Below are 12,563 nucleotides of genomic sequence, written 5' to 3' on the forward strand. Positions count from 1 at the left end.
GGTGAAATTTTTGCTTAAAATAAGGAACAAATTACTTCTGCTGTGGAAGCAGTAAGAAAATTCAATACCAAATCACTGGGGTAAGGATGGACTTTTTAACAAATGGTGCTGGTATGGCAGAGGGGCCTTTTTCTGACAAGGGAGGGTTTTAAGCAGAGAAGTAATAAGATCTGATTTATTTTTGAACAAGACCACTGTGGCCGCTCTGGTGAGAAGAGTCTAAAGGCGGGGAAGGGTGAATGAATGCAGGGAAGGAGCTGGGAGGTGACCTCAACCATCCCGGACAGGAGCGGAGGTGGGCAAGAGGCAGGCAGGTTCTGCCAATGACTTGAAGGTTGACCCAAAAGATATGAGAAAGACGGCCAAGGAGGACTCCTACGTTTCTGTCCTGAGCAGTAGGGAAGGATGTAGTTGTCAAAAACAGAGATGAGAAAGATGACAGGAGGAGACTGTGAGAGTAAGATTAGGGCCTCAGTTTCAGCCCTGTGGGGTCAGATGTTGAAGTGGAATGTCAAGCAGGTGGCTGGCTGCAAGTCTGGAGTTGAAGGGAGGTCTGGCTGGAGATGGAATTTGGGAGTCATCAATGTATAGATGGTGGTATTTAAAACTCGACACTGGTGGGAGTCAGAATGGCTAGAAGAGATCCGAGGACTGACCATGGAGCCATCCAAAACGCAGAGGTCAGGAGAGTGGGAGGAAATGACCTGGGAAAGCAAAGCCTTGGCCCTTCCTCTCGGCAGCCCAACTTGTACCACAGGGAAAAAGCCTGAAGACAGTGAGGTCTTTTGTATGTAATTAAGACCAGAGTTACCTGGGAACAGAGCCTTTAAGGGGGAAGAGCACACATTCCCCCTTGTTTTTAAGAGTGATATGGTAGCTGAGCCAATTTGTTGACTTATTTTGAAAAATTCACTTCTTTGAAGGGACCAAGAGACTGATTTGGGGGAAGGTTGCTGGGGAGAGGGTTAGTAACAGACAGCCTCGAAGGCAAATCTGTAATTGGAGATGGGCTTCGGAAGCTCCCTGTAATATAATTTGTTCAAAATTTAAAATGGAATAAATTCTACACGTGCATACCCACATATTCTTGGTATGTGCCTCTGAGCCAAATTTTTTTTAATAAGAAAAAAAACCGGCAGCAGCCTTAGGATTGACTTTAAAAACAAAGCTGTCTGTGAATCCAAAAATTAAAAAATATGTTTTTCTCACTGACTATGAATTATCTCTGGGCCCCTGACTACATGTAAATGCTGTGACAGCAATGGAAGTCCCCCTTTTCAAGGACACAGCTCATCCCTATGGAGAATGTCCCCCATATTTATGAGTATTGTGCAAACAAAAGAGCAGTTGCTAAAACATGGATTTATTGGGGCATTATTGTCAAATACTATCAAAGACAAAATTTTCTGTTAGCTTTGCCTGATCATCTGTAGTACTCGAGTTACAGAAATAGTACATGTACAGAATGTATTCATGTGCAAAGTGGATCATTCATTTAGCACCAAAATCAAATTATAAAAACATCGGTTCCATCTTAAAACAGGCATTTAAAAAATATTTCTGACATTCTAAGTTTGCATCAAGACATCTGTACAATCTGGAGACCCAAATCCCACTGTAATTTCCAGTGACAAAGGCAATTTTCACTAGTTGTGGGAAGTTGGAAGGGGACCCATGGTGTGGTGGTAACTGCCCTTCAAAAAGTCCAGTGGGTCCCAGGGATGCTGTTTCCTACTCTGCCTGAGGTTTCCTCCTTGATCTCCAGGGAAAGAGTTTTGTGGTTGCTTAAACAGAGTCTCAGTAACTGGTCAGGAATCTGTTATATAATAATATTGCAAAACTTACTGAAGAGTAAAAAACCATGACCGAGGTCTCTTGCCCACTCACATCTGCCATGCTAAGCTTCTCAAACAGGGCTCTTCATAACCAGCAACCCTGAAGCCCTGATTTCAATGTAATAAGGGCTGGTTAACACCCTTTAACAACTACTTTGTGATTCCAAACAACTCCCTGACAGCTTTCCTAGGGAGAGCATGGAATAACTGTGCGGGGGCTCTAAAGATCTAGAGGCAAAAACAAGCTCAGTTTAACCATTTCCGCCTAGGCGTGAAGTCCAGTTCATGAAGCCCTCCTCACAGAAGAGGAAAGCAATGTCTTCTCTTTAGTAAAAGCCTTGCCACTCACGGGGCTTTCCATTTTCCTTCCTTATTCTTTTTTTTTTTTTTTTTTTTTGCGGTATGCGGGCCTCTCACTGTTGTGGCCTCTCCCGCTGCAGAGCACAGGCTCCGGACGCGCAGGCTCAGTGGCCATGGCTCACAGGCCTAGCCGCTCCGCGGCATGTGGGATCTTCCCAGATCAGGGCATAACTCACGTCCCCTGCATCGGCAGGCGGACTCTCAGCCACTGCGCCACCAGGGAAGCCCTCCTTCCTTATTCTTGGCAACTGTTTTTTGAAACTGGGTAACTCCCCATAGGCAGGTGGCAGGAGATAGTTACAAGTAGAGCCAGCATCCTGGGGGTACTGTCCTTTGTGCAACCATGAGGAAGATGAGGCAATTAAGCTCAAGAGGACATTTTGTGAACAGGTTAGGAAGGCCCATTTGTACCTGTCCTTTGGAGCTAGTGAAACTGGATATCTAAGGCTGTCCAAACTCCCAGGCACGAGGAATCCCAGTTCCAACTCTATTGCGATATATGCATTCATGATCCTTATTTATGAAGGACTTTGGTTTCTCCTTGGCTGTGGGTTCCTGGGCTAAGTAGGTCTGGTCTGTGGGTCAGCAGGTGGGATAGTCCTGGAAGACTTATAGGGCCAGGGACATCCTCCAGCATGTTGTTTCCCCACCAGATGGTAGCACTCCCGACAGTGCTGCTGGGAATAAGTCACAAGATGGGACATGATTCTGGCCCTATACAAGGTCAACTAGGCTCCTATCAAGGACACACAGAGGGATAAGTCTACAGGGAGCAATTCTGTGTTCTTCTGGCCTTCAGTCTTCCATGTCAGTGAATTTTCTCTTCGTGTAGTTCTGAACCAGGTTGGAAGCTGTGATCTGAGAGGCCTGCCCCTTCTCCCAATACTGAAAGTCATTCAGTCCTTTCTGCCCTGTTTGAAACAAGCCTCTCTCCATCTCATCTAGCCTGGCTACCAGCGCCGAAGTGTCTTCGTTGTAAGCATTCTGGGAGGAGTCCATGATGCGGCGGAAACGTCCAACAAACGTCTGAAGAAGCGAGAGACAGAAATCAGATACATTTTAATCCCTGAACATTTAAATGGCACGAAAGGCAAGAATATGGTTTAGGACTTAGAAGGAGGTCTGCGTCTCCTCTGCCACCTGTAATCAAGTATCTTATTTCCAGGACTTCCTGTTGGTCCCAACTCTTAGCAAGCAAATATGAAGAGCGACAGACAAGCCATATTTACATGTGTATATAATCAGCAAACACAGTCTAATTGTAGGCTGACCCAGAATAACAAGAAACTGATTGTATAAATCATACACTCCCCGGGTAAGAGTAACATCTGGTGGCTGCCACGGCTGGCTCCTGAGACATGTGCAATGCCATAGGTTTTCACGTCAATAACTTGCCTGCAGGAGAGACTGGGAGATGTCTGTGTTCTCTGGACTGTCAAAATGCAGGAGTTGGGAGCCGAACCCGTAGAAATGTGGTCCCATTTTGTGGAGGTCCACCACGTTGGCATCTGCACTGAACACGGTCCTCCAACCCTCCTGGTAGATTTTGGGAAGTTCCACAGAAAGGATCCGGCGCTTGTTGTCAAAAAGTCCTTTTGCCAGCCACAAGGGGAGTTCAAGCTTTGAGCCCTGTATCGCACAGGATTGTAGGTTTTAAAAACAAGTAACATAGTAGGAAATGTGTGTGACAAAAAGGAAATGCACATGGCCTGAGGGAATATCAATACCGCCTGTTCTCTTTAGGGGTATAACTGTCAAATACAGAAGATATAGCTGTGACGTGAAGAAATGAACTGTGTGGGCTGAAGTTTTATGTCATGATGGAAAGGAGAGAGAAAAAGGATTTATATACCAAAAACAAAGTCGAGAACAAAAATGTGGCACAAAGGGAAAGTTTTCTAACTAACATAAATAAAAACTGTCCGATTGCAGATACTTCAGAGATATAGTAAACATTTCTACTTTTTTTGAAGATTCAACATCTATTCCACATATGCACTGTCTGACTACCTACTGTGTGCCAAGCACCTCTCTAGGTGCTGGGGAATATAAAGAAAAATAGAGTCAGCCTGAGCTCAGGCTACAGCCCCTCCCCAGCCCAATACGCAGCTTTAAAGATGACAGAAAAGGTAAATGTCTCTATTTTTTAAAGCCTTAACAGAATTAGTAAATAGATGAGGTGGCCACGATGCAAGCAGTTTCTGCAGTCCAAGCTGCAGAAACATTAAAATGAACAGACAAGAATAGCATATGCAAGGGCCTGTTTTTACCTCAAAGGTCTGCAAAAAAGTAACATTTATACTCCTAAAAACAGGCAGTTAAAAATTTGCAGAAGCTACAAATTGAAGCAATCAGCTCTACATAAAACAGCTAGAAATTCAGCCAGCATTTTAATATCCCAATGAGAATCTGGAAAACGTTCTCCATTAAGATCATATAGACTCCACTTTTTAAAAAAAAAAAACACTTTATCCCTGTGCCTCATTTATTCTGTAATTAAGTTTGTACCTTTTAATCTCCCTCACCTATTTCACTCCTCCTGCCCCTCCCTCCCCTCTAACAACCATCTACTGGTTTGTTCTCTGTATCTGCGAGGCTGTTTCCATTTTGTTATGTTTGTTCACCTGTTTTGTTTTTTAGACTCCACATATAAGTAAAATCATACAGTATTTGCCTTTCTCTGACATTTTTTTTAGAGGTTTTCTTTTTATATATACAAGACACATTAATCCATTAAATTTGAGGACAAAGTACAAAAAAAAACTTCAACTAACTCATCTGACAGTGTTGTTCACACTCATGATGACACTTTTTGTTGGTGTTGTTTTGTTTCCTAATAATAAAGGAGAAGACTTAGGGCTGTTGGGCTGATATATATTTGTGGGTCCCCCCTCGCACCTCACCCACACACCACCGGGTGAACAGGAGGAGGAGAAGGGAGGGCAGGGCCCACAGCAAAGTTTCATAATCTTGAATGCAAGAAGTTAAAGAGAAACATCCAAAAAAGAAGGCAAGCATAACTGGGTTAAGGAGGCAACAAAGGCACAAACTCTCACAGAGGAGAATTGCTGTTAAAGGTGGGGGTGGCTTTGAGGGGTGGGTGAGCAGAGCTTTTGGTTAAACCTCACAGGACTGGGGAGAAAAATATTTGGTTCAAAGCTGCCCAAGCAGCCAGGACATGAGGGGTCAAGATCCAAGAAAGAAGAGAAGAAAGCAAAGTCCAATATTTGGCACTAAATATCAACAGTAATTAGGCTCTGACTTTAAAATAAATAAAAAATCACATGGAAATTCCAGAGCTGAAAAATGCAATCATTGACCTTAAGAACTCACTCGATTAAGTCACATTTAACAGTTTTACCAGATATAACATAGACGAAGTGAGGATCATGAATTGGAAAAAAAAACAGTAGAAAATAACCAGACTAAAGCATGGAGAGAAAATACAGAAAAGAGCCTAAGAGGCATATGGAATATGGTTTAAAAAAAAAAAAAAAAAAAAGTCTAACATACATGTAATTTGAATCCCAGAAGGGGAGGAGGGATAGATTGAGGCAAAAGAAATAGCTGGAGATAATGGCCACGAATTTTCCAAAATTAAAAGGAATATAAAATCACAGATTCAAGGAACATTATGAATACCAAGAAGAATAAATATTAATAAGACTTCAACGAGGCACATCTTACTCAAACTGCTGAAAAACAAAGACAGAGACAAAAGCAGCTATTAGTGGAGGTGAGGAATATATTGCCTTTAAAGAAGAAACAATAAGAGTTAAAGCCGACTACAAAGTGCTGGCAGAAAATAACTGCTTACTAAAATTCTATACCGAGTGAAAATATCCTTTAAAAGCAAAGGTGAAAAAAAGGCATTTCCAGACAGAAAGTGTGCACTAAAAAGTTAACACAGCAGCCTGAGACTGCTCTCCTTAGAAAGGCCTGCTTGTAAGGATGACCTTGGTTGGTATCTGGGAATTTGGGTTTCAGGAGAGTTCCCACCATTCCTGGGACTGATAAGAGTGCCTCAATACGCCTACACTGCTTTTGTTTTTTGTTTGTTTTTGTTTTTGCAGTACACAGGCCTCTCACTGTTGTGGCCTCTCCCATTGCGGAGCACAGGCTCCGGACTCGCAGGCTCAGCGGCCATGGCTCACGGGCCCAGCCGCTCCATGGCACGTGGGATCTTCCCGGACCGGGGCACGAATCCGTGTCCCCTGCATCGGCAGGTGGACTCTCAACCACTGCGCCACTAGGGAAGCCCACACCTACACTGTTTGTACAAACAATGTGGCTTATGCTGAACCCCTGCTTTCCTTCTTGGAGTCTGGAATCTTGGTATGTGCTAGGTAGAGAGTGCCTATATTAAACTTCCCCCAGTAAAAACTTGGGTACTGAGTCTCTAATGAGCTTCCCTGGTAGACAATATTTCACACATGTTGTCACAGTTCAATTTTGGAATTAAGTGTGTCCTACATGACTCCACTGGGACAGGACTCTTGGAAACTCGTGTCTAGTTTCCTGCAAACTTCATCTCATGCACCTTTTCCCTTTGCTGATTTTGCTCTTATCCTTTTACTGTATTAAAATTTAAACACAAGCATGACTATCTGATGAGTCCTGTGGGTCCTCTTAGTGAATCATCGAACCCAACGTTGGTCTTTAGGACCCCTTGTACAGACAGAAATGGAGAATCTATCACTAGAAGACCCAGAGTAAAGAAATCAAGAAGGGAGAACGAAAATGACCCCAGCAAGAAATATGGAAATGTAGGAAGGAAAAAAAAAAAAGAGTAATGGAAAGAGTAAATAAGTGTGTAAATATAAAAATAACAATAAATGACAATAATGTTTTATAGGATTTAAAACGAGTCAAATTACAATACAACAATAACATAAAAGAAAGGAGGGAGAAAATGGAGTTAAAATGTTCTTAGGGCTTCCCTGGTGGCACAGTGGTTGAGAGTCTGCCTGCCGATGCAGGGACACGGGTTCATGCCCTGGTCTGGGAGGATCCCACATGCGGCGGAGCGGCTAGGCCTGTGAGCCATGGTCGCTGAGCCTGTGCGTCCGGAGCCTGTGCTCCGCAACGGGAGAGGCCACAACAGTGAGAGGCCCGCGTACTGAAAAAAAAATGTTCTTAGATTCTAGCACTGACTGTGAAGTGATGAAAGTAGTAATTCATATAACATTTTTGGTAGTCAGAAATGATTGTGTAATATTTAAGGTAGCCACTAAAATAACAGAAGAATAAATAATAAAAAGGAAAATGGATAACAAAAATTTGATTAATACACAAGAAGTCAAAAAAGAAAAAGGAAACTAAAACAGATGGAACACAAAGAAAATAGTAGGAAGGTAAAAATAAACACAAATAAATCAATAATTAAATAAATGTAAATACATTAAATATACCAATAAAAAAATTGTCAAACCAAACCAAAAAACCCCAACTATATGCCGCTTAAAAGAGTCATACCGTAAATATAAATATAAAGACATATAGAGGTTGAAAATAGAAGGATGGAAAAAAGTTATGCAAACAGTAATCAAAAGAAAGAAGCATTACTAGAGATAGAGGGACATGTGACAATAATAAAAGGGTCATTAAACCCACAAGAAGAATATAAATACTATTTAATTAACAGAATTAAAAAGAGCAACTGACAAACCTATAATCATTGTGGGAGACATTAACATTTCTCTTTAGATAAATGAGAAGTAGCAAACACAAAAAAACTGTAAGAATATAGACGATCTCAACAAAACAAATAACAAACTTGACCTAATTTACAGATATAAATTATGTATTGCAGACCATTACTTCACAATATAGAGCTTTTCAAGCATATATAGAAGGGTTAAATTGATCTTATGCTGGGGTTTAAAGCAAGCGTTAACCTTCAAAAAACTGAAATCATTCAGACTATGTTCTCTGCCACTGTGTAACTAAGCCAGAAATCAAAACCCAAAAGTGTACATAGTAAAATCCCCAAATGTTTGAACCTAAGCACCAGTCTTACAAATAATCCATGAGTCAAAGAAGAATTCACAATGGAAATCAGAAAATCAAATTAAAACTTGTGAAATCTAGTTAAAGCTAGAGGAAATGCACAGCTAAAAATGTAAAAAGGAAAGCTGAAAAATCAATGGCCTAGGTACCCATCTCAAAATGTGACTGGGTGGAAGAGAACAAAGAAAATCAAGTCTGAAGAAAGTAGAAGGAAAGAACCAATTAAGATAAGAATTTAACGACCTAAAAATAAAAGTACAAATGAGAAAGTTGACAGAGCCATTACTTAGTTCTTTGAAAAGACTAACACAAGTGATAAACTCCTAGTAAGACTAATTAAGAAAGACATCATAATTTCTCCATATCAAGAATAAAAATCAGGGGACTTCCCTGGTGGCACAGTGGTTAAGAATCTGCCTGCCAATGCAGGGGGACATGGGATCGAGTCCTGGTCCGGTAAGATCCCACATGCCGCGAAGCAGCTAAACCCGTATGCCACAATTACTGAGCCTGCACACCACAACCACTGAAGCCTACGCACCTAGAGCCTGTGCTCCTCAACAAGAGAAGCCACCGCAATAAGAAGCCCACGCACCGCAATGAAGAGTAGCCTCCACACGCCACAACTAGAGAAAGCTGGCGCGCAGCAACAAAAACCCAACACTGCCAAAATAAATAAATAAATTTATTTTTTTTAAAAAGAATAAAAATCAGGACACAGCTATAATTGCACAGATGTTTAAAAGATAGTAAAAGGATATTTGAACATTATAACACTATATTTGAAAATTTAGATGAAATAGTCAAATTCCTAGGGGAAAAAAACAAGGTACCAAGAGTAAAACAAGAAAAGAAAATCTGATAGTCCTGTGTCTATGAATGATATTAAATGTCATTAAAAACCTTCCGACACAAATCTCCCATGCAGAAGAATCCCAAATAATTTATGCAGACACTGTGCCCTCAAAGAAGTGGGGCACAACTCACCACTCCTTAAGTATGGCTGCACATAATGACTTCCTTCCAGAGAGAAAAAAGGTGGGAAAAAAGAGTAACTTTACAGAGAAGAATCCTGACAAACCCCACCTCGATCAAGTGATCAAGGTATCTATCAACATAAGTCATGCTGATGGCATGTACCCTTGATACGATGTGGTAAAAACGGCACTTTTACCTCTGTGGTCTTCCTCCTCCAAACACAGTCTAATCATAAAGAAAACCATCAGACAAATCCCAAATGAGGAACATTCTCAACAAAATACCTGGCCAGCACTCCACAAAATTCATGGCCATTAAAAACAAGGAAAGTCTGATAAACTGTCAAAGCCAAGAGGAGCCTAAGGACACATGATTACTAAATGCAATGTGGTGTCCTGGATGGGATCCTGGAACAGAAAAAGGACATTAAGTAAAAACGAAGGAAATATGAATAAAATATGGACAATAGATCTGTATATCAGTGTGTAACAGAACTAAATCCTTAACTACTATAATGGAAAGTCAATAAATAATGTCTAAATTTTTTTTAAAAATCAAGATAAATTTAAGGGACTTCCCTGGTGGCGCAGTGGTTGGGGGTCCGCCTGCCGATGCAGGGGACACGGGTTCGTGCCCATGTCCGGGAGGATCCCACATGCCGCGGAGCGGCTGGGCCCGTGAGCCATGGCCGCTGAGCCTGCGCGTCCGGAGCCTGTGCTCCGCGGCGGGAGAGGCCACAGTGGTGAGAGGCCCGCGTACCGCAAAAAAAAAAAAAAATCAAGATAAATGTAAGAACATTACTTAGAAATACGGAGGTGAATTTTGAAGAAACTGTGAAAAAAGTAGACAGATCCTGTGGAAATAGAAAGGGGCATGAGGGAAGCAAGGCAGAACCTGCTACTTTTTGTTATAAATCTTTCGGTACCATTTAACTTTTTAAACTCTGCATATGCCTTACTTTGATAAAAATTAACTCAAAACAGACCAAACAAAAGCACCCTTCTAAACAAAACTTAGGTTAAATAGGAAATCAAAAATAACCATTACAAGGCATGTTCCTGGGACAAACTCGAATTTGAAGTCCTGCAGTCCTAGGTTCGAATCCCTTACAATGAGACCCTGGCCCAAACTTTCTGGGCTTCAATTTCCTTATATGTAACAACACCTAACTATAGGGTTGTTGAAGGACTAAAGGGGTAATAGATGGAAAAGTATACTCCCCCCACCCCATCCATGCCTACACTAAAGCCCTCAGGAAATGGTTGCTGATACCGTCTTCATTACGCAGGAATGAATCTAGCAATCTGCGGTTCCCAGACATCATCTACTCTATACAACCCCAAACTGTTGTGTTCTAAGGCAAAAGTGATCAGAACCCTGGTCCTCAAGTATTCCGTAGGCGCCAATCCTTAAGCATCAACACACGTAGGGGTGTAAAGACATTGCTGAATATGGATAGTTTCAAAAATGAAATCCGTGTTGCAGGGAGCCTGACGACCCAGTATAAATTTAGTTTCCGTAGGGGTGTTGAAGGCTAGGTCGGCGGGGGACCAGCGGACAAGACTCCTTAACTCACGGCCCTGCCTCCCCGTAAAACTACAGATCCCAGAGGCAGCGCGCCCAGCGACGCGGGCCGCCCCCCCCCCCAAGCTCGCAAGGCCTATCGGGAGTTGTAGTCTTTCCGGGCTGGATCGCTTACCTGAGGGATTGCGTTGTCAGCCTCGGACCCTCCGCTCCGGTCTAGGAAGAAAGTGCCGAGGCGCGGCATAAGGATCTCTGTGCGCACCGGGAGCTTCTCGTGGGACATCAGGATGTCGTCCAAGGAAAGAAAGTTCTCCTCAGGCCCCAGCGCACCCGACTCCACCCGGAAATAAGCCTCGGACATGGCGGCGGCTTGAGCTTCTCCGTTTCCACTCTTGGTGATTCGGGAGAGTCAGGGATGTAAAAGAAAGAGGAGGCGGCTGAGGCCGGTCAGGACTGTGAGGGTTGAGGATGTCGCTGCGGCCACCAGGCTGGATTCAAACGCTTTTACCGCGCCCGGGGACGGGCCAGACAAGAGCAGTTGATCCAGGCGGATCTGCCCAGGCAGAAGCAATCGACAAAGTCTGCGGATTTGGTTCAGCGCTACCCAAGGGAGGGGGAGCAGTAGGTGGATCCGCCTGGAGATTTTTTGCAGCTCTGTAGCCCAGTGTGAGAACTTTAAAAAGCAGCTGGAAATGCCTTTGAAACTGCAAGATGCATTTGCACTGGATTGTCTTTATGTGGTCCTTTAAACGTTTATATGAAATTTAAAACACTTTGCAACACGTTTGGGGGCTTAAAAAAGGATATCATTGCACCCTCTCTCCCAGGCTTGATCCGTTCTGACCTGTTTACTACAGTTTGTCAATCTCTGTGAATATCTGTTAATCTTGGTACTTGAAAGAAACATTCAAAACAAAACAAAACTCTAGCACTAGCTCCAGATAGTTATTATGGACTATTTGTAGTATTTTGGAGGAGGTGTAGAGTGGCAGGAAGGGTGGAGCACAGCACACGTGGCTTGCAAAGGCCCTGAGTCTACTTCAGGGCCCCCCCGGTTCACCTTAACATCAAGTGGCCATCTCCTTTTGTGGCTTTTATTTTAAATCCTTAAGAGAGGAAATCTGATCGGCCCAGTTCATCTCTTTGAGGCAGGCACATTGGTCATAGGTGGCCAGCCACTCTGTAGATTGGGTGCCTGTGTCAGTGCCACAGGGACAGGGAAGGGGTCATGTTACAGGTACCAGACTTGGGGGCTCAGGGGCATGGGTGGTGGCAGAGTGTTGAGAGAGGCACTACAGAACTTATTTCATAAAGAAGGACATTTTCTGGGGCGACTAGAGCTGTGAGCAGAGGGTTCCTAGGAAAGGAATGTGTGTTAACCATGTTTTTTATGTTGTGTATTTTATGATGCTTTGACATCTTGGGGCCTTGCAGCCCCGAGGGAACTGTTCCTCCCAGGGTGAACTAATTCCTAGAGTAACAAACAACTTGCCTATGAACCTGCCTGCCATGTACAAAGCAACTGATCCAAAGCCCACATCCCAACCACTTCCTTTATCTAACTCCCACATACCAAGCCAATATTTCCCCTGCCCTAAATCACCCCAGGGCCAAGAACTGGACAACTAAGAGACCAACCTTATTCAAACTATCCACTCCTAGGTTTGTTCAGACTTGCCTACTCTGCCTCACCCATTTCTTCCCACAGAAACCACAGTAAAGGTTCTGGGCCATATTCTCCCCTTGCTCCTTGTGCCTCCTGACTGACCCTGGTACTTCCCTGTGTGGCCCTGCATGGCATGATGTGCCCCCTTCCCTTGGGAGTAATAAAACTTCTTTCAGTGGCACTGACCACTC

General features: G+C 43.1%; 1 protein-coding gene across 1 annotated transcript; it reads right to left on the reverse strand.

Moving 5' to 3' along the window:
* Positions 1-1,470: 1,470 nt before the first annotated feature.
* GINS3 (GINS complex subunit 3) lies at positions 1,471-12,563 on the reverse strand. Its single transcript, XM_004264948.3, has 3 exons — positions 10,882-12,563; positions 3,591-3,824; positions 1,471-3,221 (listed from the first exon to the last, which is right to left on the reverse strand). The coding sequence occupies exons 1-3, from the start codon at positions 11,065-11,067 to the stop codon at positions 2,991-2,993; spliced, it is 651 nt and encodes a 216-aa protein (XP_004264996.1). The 5' UTR covers positions 11,068-12,563; the 3' UTR covers positions 1,471-2,990.

This window comes from Orcinus orca, chromosome 20 (assembly GCF_937001465.1).
Source record: "Orcinus orca chromosome 20, mOrcOrc1.1, whole genome shotgun sequence".
Lineage (NCBI taxonomy): Eukaryota > Metazoa > Chordata > Mammalia > Artiodactyla > Delphinidae > Orcinus > Orcinus orca.